General features: G+C 47.7%; 1 protein-coding gene across 2 annotated transcripts in view; it reads left to right on the top strand.

Moving 5' to 3' along the window:
* The window catches only part of FAM171A2 (family with sequence similarity 171 member A2), a 38,432-nt gene that overhangs the window by 4,409 nt on the left and 12,169 nt on the right, over positions 1-21,854 (top strand). For both annotated transcript variants that reach the window (XM_060282335.2, XM_035134992.3), the window contains exon 2: positions 13,740-13,967. In XM_060282335.2, the coding sequence (XP_060138318.2) occupies positions 13,740-13,967 (228 nt within the window). The remainder of the gene's footprint in view (positions 1-13,739; positions 13,968-21,854) is intronic.

The following is a 21,854-nucleotide window of genomic DNA, read 5'->3' on the forward strand; positions in this document are numbered from 1 at the left end:
TGAGTTGGCACAATCCTCCAGGTGCAGCATGGGTATTTTTCCAGGAGTGCCCACGCAACTGTCTCCATACGTGCAATGGAGAATGCTTCCTCCCATTTATAAGCCTTAGAGAGGAGTAACCAGATTTTACTGGGCTACAACTCTCATAATTCTTCACCCTTGGCCAGGATGGTGCGAGACATTGTCCAATAACATCTGAAAGGCACCACATTGATTCCCCTTGCTCTCAAACCTAACTGATCAGTGATTCCTGATCAGACAGTGCTCTGGGTGCATCGCGAGACTGCGAAAGTTGCCAAGTAGTTGTAGAGGCAAGCAATGCTACCCTCAAATGCAAATTTTAACAAGGAGAAATGTAAAGTACTACACTTGGGCAAAAAAAAATGAAAGGCACGAATACAGGATGGGTGACACCTGGCTTGAGAGCAGTACATGTGAAAAGGATCTAGGAGTCTTGGTAGACCACAAACTTGACATGAGTCAGCCGTGTGATGCAGCAGCTAAAAAAGCCAATGCAATTCTGGGCTGCATCAATAGGAATATAGCATCTAGATCAAGGGAAGTAATAGTACCACTGTATTCTGCTCTGGTCAGACCTCACCTGGAGTATTGTGTCCAGTTCTGGGCACCACAGTTCAAGAAGGATACTGACAAGCTGGAACGTGTCCAGAAGAGGGCAACGAAAATGGTCAAAGGCCTGGAAACGATGCCTTATGAGGAACGGCTTAGGGAGCTGGGTATGTTTAGCCTGGAGAAGAGAAGGTTAAGGGGTGATATGATAGCCATGTTCAAATATATAAAAGGATGTCATATAGAGGAGGGAGAAAGGTTGTTTTCTGCTGCTCCAGAGAAGCGGACACGGAGCAATGGATTCAAACTACAAGAAAGAAGATTCCACCTAAACATTAGAAAGAACTTCCTGACAGTAAGAGCTGTTCGGCAGTGGAATTTGCTACCAAGGAGTGTGGTGGAGTCTTCTTTGGAGGTCTTTAAGCAGAGGTTGACAGGCATATGTCAAGAATGCTTTGATGGTGTTTCCTGCTCGGCAGGGGGTTGGACTGGATGGCCCTTGTGGTCTCTTCCAACTCTACGATTTTATGATTCTATGATTCTAAATTGAAAAGCATGGACCTATGAAGATTCCTTGACATCACCCTGCTACCTCTGATGTGAGCCGTTCCTTTCAAGGCTTGTGCTGCAGATCCCAAATTGCAGAGGCGATGAGGACTTGACAGGAGCTCGGTTTTGTTTTCCAGTTTTATAAATTTCTATAGGACGCCTCAGTGAAGACATAAGCATTTGGGGCGTTTCGGATGGAATGGCGCAGAAGAAGAGGAAATTGCTGCAGAGGTTGAAAAGGGGTGGGGACATGGATTAAGCTTAAGTAGAATAGGTAGAGACAGAATGAAATGATATGAACATCCTCCTTCCTCCCCTCCCCCCCCCAATTCTCCACGTCTGGAGAAGCCTGCCATGGATGCTGATCCCATTTTGAGGGAAGCAGTCATGGCTAGGGGAGGAAAGCTAGCAGAGGGTCCCTGATCCTTCAGCCAGATAAAGCCAACCAGGAACTGGATAGGAAACTTTGGTCTGTGCTGTATCCGGATTCTTGACCGGCAAGCGAATTTGGCAGGATTTCCTCTGGCGGATGTGGCAGCTTGGATGGGGAAACAGGGTACCGGTATGTGATGGTCATAGGATGCTTGCTGTCTGATCGCCTGGAGTGCGGCTGTGCTCATTTCCGAAAATCTCCAATTTTTGTGCGGAATAACTGCCCGGTCTTCTCCCTCTCCAAAGAGGGTATCTCACATCTGAAAAAGCTGGAAGCAGGAGAATGTGGCTGGATCCTCTCAGGGTGCCACACAGCCAAAAGCAGGTTAAAAGGACAAATTTTTGAAGATGCTCGCCCCACAACTGTGTTGACAGCTCTGCTGGCCTGGTTTTGGCAGACCGGTTGAGCGGGGTTTCCCGGCGGGCTGTTTTCTGATTTGTGGGTCTCAAATTGTGCAGGCCTGCTCCAGACCTCTCTTTTGTGGCGAATGAGGAGTGGATTTGTGGCTGTAGGTTTTGTGTGGTCCAGCCAAGAAGACCCCCCGTTCCTGCCAAGCACAGATCAGGCCTGATGGACAGTGCCAAGTTTTGAACCTGCAGGACAGCAGCTGCTGCAATGCTAGTGTGTGCTAATGCAACACTTGGCTGTTTCTCCTCTCCCAGCCTGTCTCTGCTCTCTTGCACCCCACTCTCTTCCTTGAATGTGTGTGGGAAAGTCAGGGCCAACCCTTCGCTGGATTTGGCTTCCCTAGAGCCTGTCCTGGAAAAGGACATCAGGCTATGCACCAGCCACTGGCCAACAATATTTTGCTTATAGTTGTAGAAAAAATGGAACATCTGGAAAGCATCTGGATCCAACAGCATTCCTCAGCTGCAAAAATCCAACTGCTGCATAGTTGGGGGTGCTCCTGGATTCAAGTCCACTCTTTTTTACCACAGGGACTATCGCAGCCTGCGGTGTATTACGTATTCGTCCTAGACGCAAATGACTTGTGGAAGCTGCAAGCTCATTTGACGGCGATTACTTCCTCCCAAGGAACTTTGACGATAGCTGTCTTGAGAGAGTGCTGAGTGCTGTCACGGCCTCTCACACCAAACTCTATTATTACTAAGAATCCCGGGTCTGGGGTCTGGGAATGCGCTGCGACATTTTGTTGTCGGTCCCTGCTTGTTAGCGTCATTCCCGCTATTCGCAAAAGCCAAGGGGTTGGAAGCTACCCAAAAGTATGGGTAGGGGGGTTATATCCTCCGTGGTCTCTCTCTCGGTACACAGAAGTATTCAGCATTGTAAATTAAAAGAAAAAGAACTTTTTAAATTAAAAAAAATGCAGTAACAAGAAAATCCTGACAAGGCTACAGAATGCTGGCTGCAGTTGAGAAAGGGGCGGGTGGGGGTTGAGATATAAATAAATCAGGTCAGGCGGGGGCAGATTGTGTGAGTTCATCAGATAAAGTAGGCAGTGGTGGAAAAATAGAATATTGCCCACCCCACCCACCCCAAAACAATGCTAGAGAAAAGAAGACAGCTTATAGTACAGCTTATAGTAAGTATGGAGCAGGGTGGGGTGGGGTGGGGGGAATAAGGTTAGCGAGTTACCTTCTGTGAGGTTTAAAAAAACCCTTCTCAGCTATGCTATACAGGGATGTTTCAGGACGAAGGAAAGACAAAGTACAGTTTTCTCTCCTTTTCAATTCTCCAGGAGTCCTGCCTGCTATAGCAGTGTAAGAAGTTCAGGTGTGTTTTGGCTGGTACCTGTCACTGCATAGCCCAGGAGGGGAAGATTGGGGTAGTTGTGTTTGTGTTTGGGGGCAGCAAGGTGCCCTTTATCCCTTCCCCGCTCTTTAAAGTCTCCGCTTCCTTGATCAGAGCTCTCAGGTAGCTGGGGGCACGCTGCACCATTTTGTTGCAGGAGGTCCCATATCTTCCCTCTTACTCCCTGGCCTGTTCTGTAGGAACATTTCTCCAACTGCTATATAACAATGAAGTTGTGTATAGCACAACAAAGGGAGATTTAGGAACAAACTGGGGGATGCGACAAAATGTTGCCACATATCCCCAGTCTCGGTGAACTTGTACAGCCAGACTGGAAAAGGTGCCTTGTTCTACAGTTGAGGGATTGTCTGCCCTTTCAAAAAACCCTCAAGGAAGCCCTGGAACAGCAAAACAAGGTTTCATTTCCAGGTTGGCTGGGCCCCAGAGCAGAAGATTCATTGTTGGGGGCTAAAGATACACAGCAAGATTTTTGTTGCATGTCCCCACTTGTCGTTCTTAATCGTTCTGATCTGTACAGTAGAGCACTTTGAGTTTGCAAAGTTGATTGAAGTCCTCCCCCCACCCTGTTTATTTTCACCCCGTCCTCCTTGAAGTGGGTCAGTTTCCATGGTTCTTTGGGAGCTGCTAAGCTAGTGCATGATCGTAGTATATGAAAATGCCCAAACTGTCATCATAAAGCAGAGAACAGTGATGTAAGTGCCTGAGGTAATGTTGGGAGTATAGAGCCAGCAGCAGCCTTTTCATTCCTGGTGGTCCTCCTCTATCTGGAGCAGGCATAGGCAAACTCGGCCCTCCAGATGTTTTGGGACTACAGTTCCCAGCATCCCTGACCACTGGTCCTGTTAGCAAGGGATGATGGGAGTTGTAGTACAAAAACACCTGGAGGGCCGAGTTTGGCTATGCCTGATCTGCAGTGACTCCCATCTAAACTTTTTTTTTTTTGCATTTTCTTCCCAGCCTTTGAAACGCTCTCACCAAGAATCCCTCCTTTCTTAATCCCACACATGTATGCAGGTAGTGGGGAATTGTCTCTTGTGTATTTAGTGGGGATGGACAGTGGCACTCTGCACACCCTTAGAGGCAACCTTGGTGTAGGAGCTCTGGCGTTCAAAATAGGCCTGAGACCTCCACCTTGGCTCAGATTATGTCCTCATTGTATGGCCTTGGGAAAGTCCAGAGAACATTTTCTCTTTCCAGTCTTGTTTGTTGGTCACAGGAATAAACAAAAGCTCCACGTTCTTGGCAAAGCGTTGCCTTCCGTAACAAAAGGATTGTTGGATTCAGACCGGAATAGAACTCTTGACATGCAAGTTGCATGCATACTGTACCTTTAAAGCACACTCAAAATACACCCCCCCCCGAATTCTGGGAGCTGTAGTTTATTGATGGTTGCTAGGAATTGTAACTCTCTGAGGGCTAAACCATTGTTAGCCAGACTCTAGGCGTGCTTTGCAACTGGCGCAGTTCCAGTTGCAACCAGGCAGAGATCTCTGGATCTGGCGACTGGGGAAAACAAAATGTCACTTAGGGAAGGATCTGAAATACTTTTCTCAAAGCCTGAATTTGTTTTATTTTGGATTGTTTGATGTTTTAATGTGTTGTAAACTGCTTTGAGCTTTCTTCTTTAAAATATAAAAAGGTATAGAAATGAAATGATGATGATAACAATAACAACAACAACACTGAAAAAAGGCGTCTAGACATTCCATTGTGGTGACCGTCATAGCTAGGTTTGAGGTGCCATTTGGCAATTAGATTATACAGTGGTACCTCGCAAGTCGAAATTAATTCGTTCCATGAGTCGTTTCGTATTGCGAAAACTTCGTCCTGCGAAGCGCGATTTCCATAAGAATGCATTGAAATTTTATTAATGTTTTCCTATGGGCAAAAAAAAGTCAGAAGAATGTCAACCCTCAGCCTAATGGGGACATAAGAACACGAGGGGGGGGTGAGGCGCCGCTGCCCTCCGGGGTTCCGGCAGGTCCATCCCCGCGGCACGCTCGCTTCCCCTTCCCCCAGCTCGCCCTCCAGCCTCGGGAGCTGGAGCTCTTTCCCGCCCCCCCCCATTTCCCCCTTTCTGTGGGTGCGCGTCCGCCGCCGACTCAACGCCGAGCCCAGGAGCAGCCACATTGCCCCCAAGCACCACGGCCGCTCTGGAAAGTTTTAAGGCTCTTCCGAGCGCCTCCACCTCTCGGCCCAAGCCCGGCCCAGGCGGCTGTGCGGGTGGGGAGGGGGAAGCAGACAGCCTGCCTGCCGTCTACGCGCTCACTCTCCCGTTCGCGCGCAGCCTCCAGAGCGCAGGGTGGCGAGGCTACTTCGTCTTGCGAAGCACGGCCATGGAAAAATTCGTCTTGTGAGTCTCCAAAAAACCCCACCGCAAAACGCTTTCGTCTTGCGAGTTTTTCGTTGCGCGAGGCATTCGTCTTGCGAGGTACCACTTTATATCCGAGCTGCAAACACAGGCATAAACTACAGTGCCCAGAATTCTTTGAGGGAAAGAATGTGCATTGAATGTGCTTTAAAGGTATAGTATTGCATGCAGCCTAAAACTGAAGGAGTGTCTCCACCTCCATCGTTCTGCCCGGACACTGAGGCCTTCTGGCGGTTCCCTCGTTGCGAGATGCCAAGTTGCAGGGAACCAGGCAGAGGGCCTTCTCGGTGGTGGCACCTGCCCTGTGGAACGCCCTCCCAACAGATGTCAAAGAGGAAAACAACTACCAGACTTTTAGAAGACATCTGAAGGCAGCCCTGTTCAGGGAGGCTTTTAATGTTTAATAGATTGTGTTTTCTTTTTCTGTTGGAAGCCGCCCAGAGTGGCTGGGGAAACCCAGCCAGATGGGCGGGGTATAAATAAATTATTATTGTTATTATTATAGCAATGTCTTCCAGAGGTGACTTTCTCTTCGTTATTATCAGTCTATTGAAGCATCATAAGGTGTAATAACACACTGAACTAGCAACTGATATGGGCTTAGGGTCTGAGGAAAGCTATTTGTCTCTGTGGGCCTGGAACACAGTGGAGACCATGTGGGGACGGAGGGTTAGGAGAAGCAGGTGCAGGATTGGGCGAATCGGGGAGAAAATCGATGTCCTGCCTGGAGGGAAGTTGGCAGCTAGGCAATAAATGGACAGGGAATGTGTCAGGAGGTGACCTGAATCTGGGCGGCTGAGTGACGCAGTGCTGCCCGTTTGAGACAGGAGACAATTTATAGTCTTTAAAGAGAGTTGAAAGTGGGGTCAATGCTCTTGCTGCGCTTGGCTCCGCCTTCTTTGGCTTCGAATAAACAAAAATTTTCGGAGTTTAAAATTACGCAGAAACCTTCAAGACTTGATCGGCCAGAGGCAACAAGGAAAGGAAAGAAATGCTTCTACTTTCCGGGAAACAAAACCTCCCTCAAACCACTTTGGACTCTTTTTGAAACGGGGAAGGACCACGGTTTCAGATGCAGAGGACATGGTTTGCATGCAGAAAGGACTAGGTCTGAGCATCTCCAGGTCAAACTGGGATTGTCCTCTGTCTGAAATCCTGGAGGGCCGCTGCAATGCTGGCAGCGATACTGTGCTGGATGGACCAATGAGAGCAATAAGGCATATATAAAAGCAGATTCCTGTGTTCCTAGGGCTTGTCTGCACTGGAGTTTAATGCGGATTTGAAGCTGTGTGTGTGTGGCATTCACACATCCTCATCCAAGTGGTAGCTGCTTCCCTCCCTCCCAGTAAATTTAGATTGCCCCAATCCATGGATAATCCAATAAGGGAAGAAAATCCAATATAAAGTCACACGTTACCTGACTGCAGAGACCCTGAGGTGCATTCTGTGTGTTGTTTTTGTTTCGTTTCGCTGGATGCTCTACAATTGCAGCCCCTCCTGACTTCCATTTTGTTTCCATCAGCCCCTTTAGCCTGCTTTTTCCAATCCATTGCTTCCAGGGCCGGATTTAGGTTTGATGAGGCCCTAAGCCACTGAAGGTAATGGGGCCCTTTATATGTCCAGCTGTCCTTTGTCAACAACAAATTGTCGCCTTTTTTTGTGCTGAATATATGCTATATGTTAATTTATGGACCTAATAGGTATCTAAAGCCATTTGCACATAACAAAATATGCATTTTATCAAAATAATTGTTGAACTGAAATACAATTAAGAAGAAGTATATTAATAGTGAAATACAATGTTTTAGGGGTTGTTTTTAAAAGTCTGGAATGGATTAATCCGTTTTGCATTACTTTCTATGGGAAAGCGCACCTTGGTTTTGGAACGCTTTGGTTTTGGAACAGACTTTCAGAACGGATTACGTTTGAGAACTAAGGTACCACAGTATATGGAAATGAGCAAACCAGTGATGTTTTAGGGAGCAGGCTAGCAGGCGGGACCCATTACTTACACCATAGGAGCCTATACAACACAAAACACTGTTGCTTATGCAGGTTTTATTTTATTTGTTTTTTATCTTATATTTTGGAAATGTATATCCAGTTTCCCCCCCTAAGGCCCCCAAGAGAGTGGGGCCCTAAACTGTGTAGCTTGTTTAGCTTATACTGTACATAAATCCGGCAGTGGTTGTTTCTGAAGGACCATTCATGTTATTTTTAAAACCACTACTATTGTTTTATTTATTTCATAAAATTTATACACCTCTTAATGGGTAAAAAACCCCAAAAGCCTCAAAGTGAATTGCAAAAAAGATGCAACCATAAAATTGGGGGGAGGGGACTACAAGACACAAGACGGTAAATACTAAACCAGGCATCCCCAAACCTTGGCCCTCGAGATGTTTTGGCCTACAATTCCCATCTTCGCCGACCACTGGTCCTGTTAGCTAGGGATCATGGGAGTTGTAGGCCAAAACATCTGGAGGGTCGCAGTTTGGGGATGCCTGTACTAAACAGACTAAAATTCACACCATCTTTTCTAAGCATCTGAGTAGCCTTGACTAAACAAGGCACCGAAAATAATACATTGAAGGCACCTGCTTGATATCAGTAGGGCGGGAGCTGCAAATTGTAGGTGCTGTCGCACTTAAACAATTGGGTTCCTACAAATGCGGAATGTGTATTATGTGACACCCTTTAGTAGTATCAATTCTGACCGCCAAGTTGGACACATGTGGGGTAAGGTGATCTCGGAAATACACTGGTCAAAAGCTGCCAAGGGCCTTAAATGCCAACCATAACCTGGCCCAGTAGCAAATCGGCAGCCAGTACAGATCTCTGAGCGCAGGCATTATATACGCTGACAAGGCCTCACTCCTGCCAGCAATCGTGTTGCACTAACCACAGCTTCTGCATCAAGTATGAGGGGAGCCCCACACAGAGCACATTGCAGCAGTCCAGTCTTGAATTAACCAATGCATGAACTACTTTGGCAAGGCTTTCCTGGTCCAGGAATGGCCATGGTTGTTGAACCAGTTGTGGTCGTTACTTTAGTGTTGTTGTTTTTTTTAAAAAAGGAACTTGTAGGTCTACAGCTTCCAGGTCATGTGGCCAGCATGACAAAGCCGCTTCTGGCGAACCAGAGCAGCACACGGAAGCGCCATTTACCTTCCCGCTTTAGTGGTACCTATTTATCTACTTGCACTTTGACGTGCTTTCGAACTGCTACCGTGTTTCTCCGAAAATAAGCCATGCCCCCAAAATAAGCCATACCCCAAAAATAAGCCATAGTGATAGGCAGTTTAACCTTCTAGGTTAAGAATTAACCTTGTAGGTTAAACTGTACCATACTTAATAATAAAAAAAAGACATCCCCTGAAAATAAGCCACCGTGTGTGTTTTTGAGGAAAAATAAATATAAGACGGTGTCTTATTCTTGAAGAAACACAGTAGGTTGGCAGGAGCTGGGACCGAGCAACAAGAGCTCACCCCATCGCAGGGATTCGAACCGCGACCTTCTGATCAGCAAGCCCTAGGCTTTGTGGTTTAACCCACAGCGCCACCTGCGTCCCTCAAGGAGGGTAGTGAAGGACTAACTGAAGGGAGGCAGCAACCGCACAAATATATCCCATGAAGCACTTTCTTGGTGTGGTTGGGAAATGTCAAGGTAGATATTGGAGGCATTAAACATGCACAGAGATTCAGCAACCCGTTAGCAACATAATGTGGATATAAGCCTAGTCTCTCATCTTCAGTATGCAGCATTCTGCTTGCACGGACCAGGGCTTGCCCCCTGTGGTTAATTTCTAGTGAGACAGATCCAGGAACTCAAACCTGCCTGGAAGCCATACCTGAAAGCTCTCCCTCATATGAGAGTGAAGAAGAAGAAGTCTGGATAGGTCTTTTTAGCGGTGTGGGAAATAATTCTGTGCATGCTCAGAGACATTATTATTTTGTATGATGCACACCCAGCCCTGTCATTAATTCTGTACATGTCCAGAGGATAAAACAATTTCTCTCTGCCTTAGTTGTCGCAGTGGTCTGTGAGTTACGCATTTTCCAGGGCCCAACCGCCCCAGCATTGAAAATAGATTATGTGGATACCCTGCAGGACTATAGGAAGGGTTTTTGTTTAATTTAAGAGGACAGAGGGGAGAGGTTTTGACTCCCAAATGTTCTTTTTTATTCATGTAACTATATGCATTCACTTAATTAGAAAGCCTTGAGGTGTCAGTATTGTGCATTGTGAAGAGATAACCTTTTCGCTAGTCCGCCTGCAATAAAAGCACGGCAAGCGAGCATGGTGGAATTGTGTCCTTTTCCCACCATCAGCGCCACCCTGGTTTGGAGCACAGCATATGGTTAAAAGTGTGTGAAAGGGCAAGCCGAGCCGAGCATTTGTTTTGTGTGGGGGACACTGTTCTGGGCGGCACAAGCGCCATGGAAACCCATGGGCCTGCTGAAGGATGCGGGCCTAGGCCTTGCTCTGTGCAATGGTCCCCATGGCAACAAACTCCAGCGATGGGAAGGAGGTTATTCACATCACTTTGCTTTCTAGGCCTGAGTGGAGCTTGGAGGGAGGGGGTACTTTGTAGGACAAATGAGGCCGTTGCCACGGTGACAGGACCGCAATCCAAAAAGGGGGAGGTTGGTCTGACTATTGAGGGCACAGGCCTTTGGACATAATCAGGGTTTTTTTTAGTTGGGGGGTGGAGTGCGGACCCCCCCCCTGTGTCTGTACTATGGGTAAAAGAAAAACCCACAGCTTTTTCTCAGAGCTGCATGGCAGGCAACTTGCTCCAGGCTGCTGTATGAACCATGGCTGGTCAGTTTTAAACAGAGTTCATGTTTGAAGTTTTCCATGGGCTCCGTTTCCAGAAACATGGGCTATGCAGAGGGCCTTCTTGGTAGCGGCACCCCTCCTGCCTGATGTCAAGGAAATAAACAATTATCTGACATCTGAAGGCAGCCCCGCAGAGGGAAGTTTTTAATGTTCGATGTCTTACTGTGATTTAATTTGTTGGAAGCCGCCCAGAGTGGCTGGGGCAACCCAGTCAAATGGGCAGCATATAAATTATTATTATTACCGTTTACATTTATTATTATTCCTGTCATTTGCACCCTCCCTTCCCACTGGCAGAGAGGGAGTTAAAGAGCCATGAGGCAGGCAAAGAGCTCTTTAACTCCTTTGCTCCCAGCAGGCTTTTACAGCCTTTCCTTTAGGCACCTCAACCTTTGTGACTTCTACATAGCAGCGAGCAGCTGAGGTGACTAAAAGGGGACCTTTTTACAGAACTTCTGTTGCTGCTCACGCTGGGGGATTTGGGCCTCCAGAACCCTTTGTCTCCTGTTGAAAGTTGGGTTGCTCACTGATCACAATAGGAAACCAAACAACATTCCTCCTCCCAGCCAGCCTGTTTTCAGGTAAGATGCCAGAACAGCAAGGGGAAAGGATAGCTGCTGTGTGTTTTCTTTGCAGGTGAAGGGGCTGTGGGTTATTCCCCCCCCCCAAATTTGTCTTTCTTAGATTTGTCTTAGGTGATTATTCTGATTTTGCATCGAGCTCCTCCTGCCAAAAACTACTGGGAGCTCAGCTGCTTGAGTCTGTCCTCAAATCTGCTCTCTGCTGTGTCCTCCGGACCAGAGGTCTGTACATCTGTGCCCTGTCCAATAAGCTGGGTTTTTTCCCCAAGGGCAATACAGTATCTTGTAGCTCAAAATGTTTTAGCACAAATTAAGTCAAGGATAGCCTTGTTTTGGTGGGGTATTTTTACACAATGGCCTTTGATTTTTCCAAGTCACACGGTAACAGGAAGTGCAAAGGAGTTGCACTCTGTATTCCAAATGTTATTCTAGCTGTGCAAATTGAGGGGTGATAGCTCTGCTTCCTCTTCCCCTGTAAGCAGCTAGTCTCTGAATGCACTTTGTGAGCAATGACTGACCCCAGCTCCACCTTGATTTTGCGTGGAGTATACCCCCAGCACTTCTTCCAGGCAGCCCCTTGATGGAGAGAGGAAGCAGCAGTGGCCTCCCTCCAGCTGGAGCTTCCTGGTCACCAGGGAGCTTACATCCAAAGCCAAGTGGAGTTGAATCAGCCCCTCTGTCCGGAGGTCTTCTTCTGTTTGCACGCAGGGTGAGGAGAATATGTCAGGCAGGCAGCCAGCAGAGGAGATCTTTGCCATGTGTGACCAATCCTCAAGTTTGCACATTGTTGGAATGGACTGGGGTGATGGGAGCCAGCTCTGCTTGAGCTACAGGGAATTGCATAGCGGGAAATACAGTGAGACAAACCTTTTGCTAGGGTTTGGTATTCTAAACTACTCAGTGAAATATCCCATTTTTGCTTCCCCTTCTTGCTAGCACTGCTCCACTTTCACAGTTCTTCTGTGTCTAAAGTACGTTTCCCACCACTGTGGGGTGGTCTTTCATTTATTTGGGATAAACAGATGGCTATAAGAATGCATGTTAATGTTTGCCTGTTATCCCCCCCCCTTTTTTGTCTTTAGAGTTGCATCATTCTGATATGGGAACATAACTTGCATAAGGACTTCTACATATTTCAACTAGATTTCGAACTAGAATTTCTGCATTGCAGGGGGCTTGACTAGATTGCCCTCAGGGTCCCTTCAAACTCTTATGATTCTGTGATTTACTAGCCTGCTTTGAATTGGGGTAATACAGAGGACTTAGGGGAGAATTGAGGTCTTATTGGTTCCTGAGCACTGTGAGAGAGTCAGGGGTGGCAGCTTGAATAAAATAAAATATTGGGGCACCCAGGTAAGCCCCACCACACATGATCTTATCACAAGATGTGGTGCACACACCATTTGAATAGCAGTGCCCATCAACTTCAGTGGGGCAGCCTCATAACATATTCTATTGGGGGTGGGGGCGGATGAAGGGATCTTGGCCCTTAGGAGTTGGTTCCACAGGATACCCTGCTGGTTTCTCCATTCTTCAGACCCAGGAAAAAATAAAGACCACAGCCTCTCCTAAGCCTTCCTCAATTTGCAGATAACTAAAGGGAGAAGATTCTGTGCGGGGCATCGTGGAGGGGTGTTGGCAGAGGAGGAGGAGGAGAGACAGTTGCTGTCGGCAACTAGATGTGTGGAATCCTGATGCTCCCAACATTGCTTTTCACTTGTGTGACTCACATATACACAAACCATTACCCGAGTGGTTATGATGTTCCTGTGCATTCACAGGCTAGCAAAGAGCGCACGCCAGACAGAGAGTGTTGAAACTGGGGCAGCTGCAGTGAGGGAAGCGAGGAGTTGGATTGCCGGAGAGGAAATCCTCACACGCAAAGGAACAGTGGGAGGGGTTCTGTGTTGTGAGCAGAAATGAGCGAAAGATGATACGCTGGGTAGCCAAATAGGAAGAGGGCTGAGGAGACGTGACATCTTAAGGACAATGGACCAAATAGGGTGGCTACAGGAAGGTCATGGAGGCCTTAGAGGTGGAAAGGAAACTGAATCTGTGGTTTAAACTACAGAGTCTAGGGCTTGCTGATCAGAAGGTCGGCGGTTCGAATTCCTGCAATGGGGTGAGCTCCCGTTGCTCGGTCCCAGCTCCTGCCCACCTAGCAGTTTGAAAGTGCAAGTAGATAAATAGGGACTGCTCTGGCGGGAAGGTAAACGGCGTTTCCGTGCGCTGCTCTGGTTCGCCAGAAGCAGCTTTGTCATGCTGGCCACATGACCCGGAAGCTGTCTGCGGACAAACGCCGGCTCCCTTGGCCTATAGAGCGAGATGAGCGCCGCAACCCCAGGGTCGGACACGACTGGACCTGATGGTCAGGGGCCCCTTTACCTTTACCTTTACAGGAAGGTCATGGAGGCCTTAGAGGTGGAAAGGAAACTGAACCCCCCTTATTGTTTTCACTAGCCACACCTTTTGTTCAAATGAAATGGCAACACGGATACCAACAAAGGGAGGGGAATGGCCACTGAGAAACCATACAAGTTACTTTTGAGTTGGGGAAAACATTGGGGGCGAGCTTGCTGTCCTCACACCCCCTTTCTGTATTCTCTCTCTTTCCTCCAGAGGTGGTCATCAAGGTCCAGGTCTATGAGAACGGCGACCTGTCCCCATTGCCTCAGGCAGCCGTGGAAGTGTATGGCAACCAGACATCTCTGGCTTCAGGCGCCACCGACCATGAGGGTGTCGGCCTGCTCCCCATCAGCTACCGCCTGGGCACCTGGGTCATCGTCACAGCCTCCAAGCGTGGTTTTGTTACAAACTCTGTTCCTTGGCGCGTCAATAAGCTGCCACGTGAGTTGCGGTGCCCAATGGCTAGGAGGGAGTCTGGGTGGCTAGAAGACCACGGGTTGGGGGGGGGGCTGTCAGTGCATGATGGGCACTTCATGGGTGGGGGTGGGGGGTCATAAAGGATGCAAACCTTTATCAGCTTTCACCAACATCTGTTCTGTAGGAATAAAGGAATATGTGTTGCTTTGGTAGGTAGAATGAGGTCGCTCCTTCCTCCTCGCTAGAATGGTGGTACGTCTCAATATTTTACAGAAGAGCCATTTCACTTGGATGATGGCACGAGCCCAGCATCTCAGTGTCACGTGGCTAGATCCCACTCAGTATGTACGAATCTCATATCATAGCGTGCGTTCAGTACACAAATAAATAAGAACATTTACAAGAGCACTGCTAGATCTAACCAAAAGTTAATCTCAGTGCTGGAAATTCGCCAGGCATGTTGTATAATAATAATAATAATAATAATAATAATAATAATAATAATAATAATATATTTATACCCCGCCCATCTGGCTGGGTTTCCTCAGCCACTCTGGGCGGCTTCCAACAGAAAAATTAGAATGCACTAATTTCTTAAAGATTAAAAGCTTCCCTAAACAGGGCTGCCTTCAAATGCCCTCTAAAAGTCTGGTAGTTATTTTTCTTTTTGACATCTGGTGGGAGGGCGTTCTACAGGGCGGGTGCCACTACCGAGAAGGCCCTCTGCCTGGTTCCCTGTAACCTGGCTTCTCGCAGTGAGGGAACTGCCAGAAGGCCCTCGGTGCTGGACCTCAGGCAGAATGATGGAGGCGGAGACGCTCCTTCAGGTATACTGGACCGAGGCCATTTAGGGCTTTAAAGGTCAGCACCAACACTTTGAATTGTGCTCGGAAACGTACTGGGGCGTTGTGTGACTGGTTGCGACCATGTGGAGATCTCTGGATGCTAGGTTGGCGACTGACATCTCCATCAGGCTGGCCCTTCCAGCTTTCTTAAGCAGGCCAGCAGAGGAGCTTATTTATTGCATGTATAGCCCACTTTTTTCTCCATGTACTTGGTCCACACCCACCCCTCCTCAGTTAACCCCTACAATGACTCTGTGTGGTAGGTTAAGAGCCTATGACTGACTCCAAGGTCACCCAGTGAGCTTCATGACTTAGTGGGGATTTGAACCCTGATCTCCCAGACCAGCAGTCTAACCACTGCACAACACTGCCTTCCTAGAGTACTTCTGCTATGGGGCAGATAAATTTTTTTTGGGGGGGAGAGATAATTTATAGTGAAATAATTCAACCATCTGGGGTGTACAGAATAAGATGGGGAGCCCTTACCCCTTGCAAATGAAGCAAAGTGCACACATTATGTATGAACCCTTAATGTGCACTGGCAAAGACTCACTGGCGCTGGTAATAAGGTCACCTCATTGACCCACCCTGGGGGTTGGAAGCAAAAATCACAGCTGGCGTATAACACTATCAATAATTTCTGCCTGTAGGCAGGAAATAGGAGGCAACCAACACACACATGCATAAAAATATAGATGTCTTGTGTTTACATACCTTTTTGGACACAGGAGAAGGCCAGAACAGGATTTTGAATTAAAGTGCATGCACGCTGTGTTTCGGAAGCAAGTTGGCTTAGCTTCCAATTCACATATCTCAGTCCCTACAAGCGTCTTTATTTTCCAGGGACAGTTCTGGATTTACAGAAGTTGTCCCGGTTTCTGATTTGATCCCGGAATGTCCCGCTTTTCCTTAGGACATCCCTATTTTCCTCGGAGAAATGTTGGAGGGTATGGAGTTAAGCCAAGGAGATAAGTAACACTACAAACTTTAGAAGACATCTGAAGGCAGCCCTGTATAGGGAATTTTTTTAAAAAAAAGTTTAATGGTTTATTATATTTTTATATGGGACGCGGGTGGTGCTGTGGTCTGAACCACTGAGCCTAGGGCTTGCTGATCAGAAGGTCGGCGGTTCGAATCCCCACAACGGGGTGAGCTCCCGTTGCTCGGTCCCAGCTCCTGCCAACCTCGCAGTTTGAAAGCACGTCAAAGTGCAAGTAGATAAATAGGTAGCGCTCCGGTGGGAAGGTAAATGGCGTTTCCGTGCACTGCTCTGGTTTCACCAGAAGTGGCTTGGTCATGCTGGCCACATGACCTGGAAAAACTGTCTGCGGACAAACGTCAGCTCCCTCAGCCAGTAAAGCGAGATGAGTGCCGCAACCCCAGAGTCATCCGCGACTGGACCTGACGGCCAGGGGTCCTTTACCTTTACCTTTATGTTTTTATATATGGTATGTTGGAAGCCGCCCAGAGTGGCAGTGGCAACCCAGGTTTATAGAGAGCCTGATAGTACCTATCATAAGTCAAGATGTTAAATCTTAATCACTGGCGTTAGACTGTCACATACATGCTCACAGTTGTTGTCCTGTCTTTAGACACTGCAAGCTGGAGGGAGACAGCAGCTGGCTTCTACTCAGATGGCAGTGATGTATCTTTGTGGCTGGTCTGAGCTGCCTCACCTAGTTGCTTTCTCCTGATGCGTCACTTGTGGTATGGTTGGGAATGGCTGTGACTGAGCGAGCAGGCAGAGGGGGAGCCAGCCAAGGCGATGTGCCCCAGCAGACATTGCAATCGCACACATGTTGTGCTGATGCTGCACTGCGCCATTTGTTTGCACAGGTAACAAGCAATGCCAGTTGGAGTGGTGAGTAGGGACAGAGCACATGGGACCTGCCCTGCGTCTCCTAAGCTAGCCTGCTGCCCTTAGGTGTTGTGGTGGAGGATCTTGTCCTGTCCCCAGTATTGGAGTAAGACTCTCAGTGCAGCTGGCTTCTGCATTTGGAATAGCAGCAATCCTTTCATACAGGCAGCAAAATGCCTTTGGCCGGCCCTGCTATGAGCATGATATTGCAATCTCCCTACAGCCAGTGTGTCATTGTTGCCCAAAGGTTTTGTGGCGCATATTTCAAGGTTTAAACCAGAGGGTCAACCTCCTAGAGATTTCTTTTCTTTTATTTAAACCTCAAGGTTTGGGGGCACTTGGGAGAAACTTATTCTCCAAGCAAAAAGTGAGGAGGAGGATTCGGGTGTTCACTTAAACGAGTGAACACCAGAGCCTTCCCTCCTCATTTTTTTCTTTCTCCATTTGATGTTCTTTCCCAAGCACCGTTTTCCATTCTCCCCAGGGTTCTAGTTCCTGTTGCTCATCAACATACCATGCCAGAGATGCTGACCATGATTCAAGGAATATTTCAGGGAAGCAATTCAGATTGCCAAAGGGGATTGCAGCTCCCAGCCCTCTCAGAAACCACTAGCCAGTGAAAATTCCTTCTTGCCATCAAATTTGGAAACTTTTAAGTAAACATCCGCTCATGAGTTTACAGGCCAAACCTCTGATTGGCCTCTAACATCTTTAAAACTAGATATTTATGTATGTACCCTTCAAGAGAAAAGGCTGAGGAGTAAATCCTACAGAAATCAGGAGTGGAGTCCCTAAGATGGTTGGAGAGTATCTTGTATGCCTCCTTCCAGCAACTCCTGCAGCTAAGCTGATGCCAAATGTATGGCTTTGCTTTCCTTTGGACCACATCAGCGAGGCCGAGGCGTGGGGTGGTGGTGGTGGTGGTGTAGTGGTTAAGAGCGGTAGACTCGTAATCTGGGGAACTGGGTTCGCGTCTCCGCTCCTCCACATGCAGCTGCTGGGTGATCTTGGGCTAGTCACACTTCTCTGAAGTCTCTCAGCCCCACTCACCTCACAGAGTGTTTGTTGTGGGGGAGGAAGGGAAAGGAGAATGTTAGCTGCTTTGAGACTCCTTAGGGTAGTGATAAAGCGGGATATAAAATCCAAACTCTTCTTCTTCTTCTTGTCGTTTGGATGGCCCAGGACCTCCAAACACACTGTCCAGGCTTGTGTCCTGGGGAGGTCACTTTGGAACTACTAACGCAGCAAAAGCAACACGGGAGGCGGCAGTTATGAGTTACTCGTCTCTGCAGTCACAGCAGGAGCTGTGGTTCTCCAGCTGTTTGACTTTACCCCTGGAGACACACCCCTGAGACAAACAGATGCCTGAAGGAGCATCTCCACCCCCATCGTCCAGCCTGGACACTGAGGTCCAGCTCTGAGGGTCTTCTGGTGGTTCCCTCCCTGCGAGAAGTGAGGTTACAGGGAACCAGGCAGAGGGCCTTCTCGGTAGTGACGCACGGCCTGTGGAATGCCCTCCCACCAAGGAAATTAACAACTACAGTACCTGACTTTTAGAAGACATCTGAAGGCAGCCCTGTTTAGGGAAGTTTTTAATGTCTGATGTTTTATCGTGTTTTAAATATTCTGTTGGGAGCCGCCCAGAGTGGATGGGGAGACCCAGCCAGATGCATAGGGTATAAATAATAAATTATATTATTATTATTATTATTATTATTATTATTATTATTATTATTATTATTATTATTACAACCCTACAGAGTTCTGTGGGGGTGGGAGGGAATACGCATTCTTATTTTACATGTAGGAAATATGAGGTTCATGGTATTCTAATTAGTAAGCTATAAGTGTTATTTTTCCCCCTGGAGTCTGGTTTATGGCTTCATCAACATTTTTATTTTTTTTAAAAATAATTTAGTTCAAAGTAGTTTTCTGCAGTCCAGAATGAACAGTGTAAAATTCTGATGCCAGAAAAATCTATTTTTTAATTGTTGCTATACGTTTTGCTTCTGAAGTGCTTCCCCACACCTTAAAATTTCAAAACGGTTTGCCACCAGACCAGCTTTTTTGGATCCAGTTTTCATGCAAACTATTCCCCCCTCTCACTATCTTATATAGGCTAAACTTGCTCTCAGAATGCAGGGCCTTATGTATCCAAAATGGAACTATCCCCACAGGAAGGCATTAACAGGGCTCATAGGAAACCCTCGTAGGATTGGCAGAAGTACGGGAAACTCCAAATCAGTCTGTTGACAATTGTGCATCCTCAGTGACCCACAGAGTAATGACTGATGGTTGAAGCGGGATGGAACAAAAAACCCAGGCGGATGGAGTATGGGGCGGGATAGTTTATCCTGGAAAAGGACACAGCAAGCTGAATAGGAGTACTCTTCGCCAGTGGCAGAGGAAGAGGAGTGCAGGGGGAGCGCACTGCCCCCAGCAGCGCGATCCTGCGCTGGGTGCCACACCCCCACCCGTGGCATGCCACGCCCCCAGGACAGGTGCCACGCCCCTGTGGGCAGTGCGCTACGCCCCAGGGATGCGCGCCAGGTCCGCCCCTACCTGCTCTCCACCCCCCACCCCGTGCCAGAGCATGAAGTTCTGCCCCTGCTCTTTGCTGCAAGATTTTGTTGAAAATCCCACGTCTTCAAACTGCTGTGTCTCAGATTGTGCGTGAGTTGTAAACTGGGATGCATTGGGGTTCCAAGAAGCCATGTTAGGGACCAGTTAGGTCTGTCTCCCCTGGAGAGTGATGAAATCGGAGTTATTTCAGAGTCATTTCTACTTCTCATGTTTTAGGGTTGAACTCTCAAATTGAAACAGATTGTAAGGCTGAGCCTAGGCTCAAATTATGCTCTAGCTGCCATCCTTGGTGAGAAAGGAAGAGGGTGGGCTGTGACAAGCCTTGCCAGATGTCCCTGACAGACCCATCTGTCTGGCACCCTCCACGTTTTCCTCGGTTTCGGCCATTTGTCTTTGCTCTGGGCCTTGGCTGCTCCAGGATGCGGTTGTTGGAACACTTGTTAGAGCTGGTTGACAGATTTATTGAAGATGAACAGGATGAAATTCTGCCTTCTAGGAATCTAAAAAACAAGGAAACTTGGTTTCCACAAAGTCCACCATCCAACTTATCATAGAATTGTAGAGTTGGAAGGGGCCACGAGGGTCATCTAGTCCAACCCCCTGCAGTGCAGGAAACTTTTGCCCAACATGGGTCTTGAACCCACAACCCTGAGAGTTAAGTCTTGTGCTCTACTGACTGAGCTGATAAATGTATCTCTCCCTCCCTGAGCACTGCTACTTGACCCACAATAAAAGCCATGAAAACTGTGAATAATATAATAATATTTACTTTAGTTCAGATCCTATTCCTGCAACTGTGATTATTATTATTTTTTTACAAAAATTAACCTTTCTAAAATTGCCATGCTATAAGGCTGAATGAACCAAGTAGACTTTAAAAGTTTTTACTCTGCTTTGTTATGTGGACTTGCAAATTTACTCTTCGCTTGCAAAGAGATTCAGTTCAATCTAACAGCTTCAGTGGTTGTTAGCAATAATTTCCAGGGGATAAGAGGACTTTCTCCTGCCCAAAGGGCTTACCAATCTTGTAATTCAACACAAGGGAAACCACAGAGGAATGGCTGGGAAATCCAGAAAGAATGAATGGGAAGAGCATGTGTTTATATATCAATTACATGCGGTTATTATTAGTTACAGCACAGTATTGCGACTAGAAAAGGTGGGTTTTGAGAAAGGATTTGCAGGAAGGAAGAGCTGGCATTGCAGAGATGCTCTGGGAAGGCTCTTCCAGCCATAAGGGGCAGCAAGGAAGAAATGGGGAGAAACAGGAGCTGGATGAGCAAAGATCACAGGTAGGGTGGGATGTATTGAAATGTAAGAGCAAAGAGATAAGAGGTGGGGGCAAAGCCACGGGGGGGGGGAGCATTGAATAAAGAGCCTGCACTGAGGCAGAAAGGCAGCCAAGTGTAGGGGTATAAGGTGGGATGTCATGTGGGAAGCAGGTGGCGCTGTGGTCTAAACCACTGAGGAGCCTCTTGGGCTTGCCGATCAGAAGGTCAGCGGTTCGAATCCCCGCAGTGGGGTGAGCTCCTGTTGCTCTGTCCCAGCTCCTGCCAACCTAGCAGTTCAAAAGCGTGCCACTGCAAGCAGATAAATAGGTACTGCTGTGGTGGGAAGGTAAACGGCGTTTCCGTGCACTTTGGCTTCCGTCATGGTGTCCTGTTGCACCAAAAGCGGTTTAGTCCTGCTGGCCACATGACCTGAAAAGCTGTCTGTGGACAAACACTGGCTCCCTTGGCCTGAAAGCGAGATGATCGCCGCAACCCTAGAGTCGCCTTTGACTGGACTTAACTGTCCAGGGGTCCTTTACCATGTGGTCAGAGCAGCAAGAGGGGTGAATTGTTTTGGCCCCAGAACACTGTAAAGGTGAAGGGGACCAAGGTAAGATAACGTAAGGCTAGAGAAGAAATTGGAGTAGCCAGGTGAGAGACGACTAGGAGGTGATGTAGAGAGACAGATACATTTCCCCCAATGTTGTAAAGGAGGAAGAGGCATGGCATGGCAACAGATCGAATATGGAGGCAAGAGAGAGAGAGGCTAAGGAGAGTGTACAAGGAACGCTTTAGAGGAAAGATGAGAAGTCTTGTCTTGAGCATTCGAAATTATGACGAAGTATCCAAGTGGAAAGATTGGCTAGGATAGGGTAAGCAGCTGGAGATGCAGGTGTGGAGGTGAGGGAGACGGTTCTCGTCTAGAAAGAAAGTGCTCTGTACAAGTCAGAGGCAGGGAACCTGTGGTCCCCCAGCTCTTGTTGCACTCCGATTCCCATCATCCCCAACCAGCATGGCCTGTGGACAGACATGATGGGAGTTGTAGTCCAGCCACAGTTTCCCCACCCCAGGTCTTGATGGTATCAAAAAGCCGTGGGATTTAATGAGGTCATCCAGAGACTGTGTGTGAAAAAAAGAATAGCAGAGGTCCAAGAATAAGAGCCCCGAAAGACCCCAGTGGAGAAGGGGAAAGTGGAGGAAGAGCTTCCCCCTGTGGAAACATAAAAGGAACATTTAGGTGGGAGGAGAACCATGGTTAAGAGATGAGGAGTGACTTACACATGCCTCCCCCCCCCCTTATTTCTCTCTCTCCCACTCTTCCTCTCCACCTTCCACTTTTCAGTTCTCTTTGTGG

The sequence above is a fragment of the Zootoca vivipara genome, chromosome 12 (assembly GCF_965207765.1).
Source record: "Zootoca vivipara chromosome 12, rZooViv2.hap1.1, whole genome shotgun sequence".
NCBI classification, from domain to species: domain Eukaryota; kingdom Metazoa; phylum Chordata; class Lepidosauria; order Squamata; family Lacertidae; genus Zootoca; species Zootoca vivipara.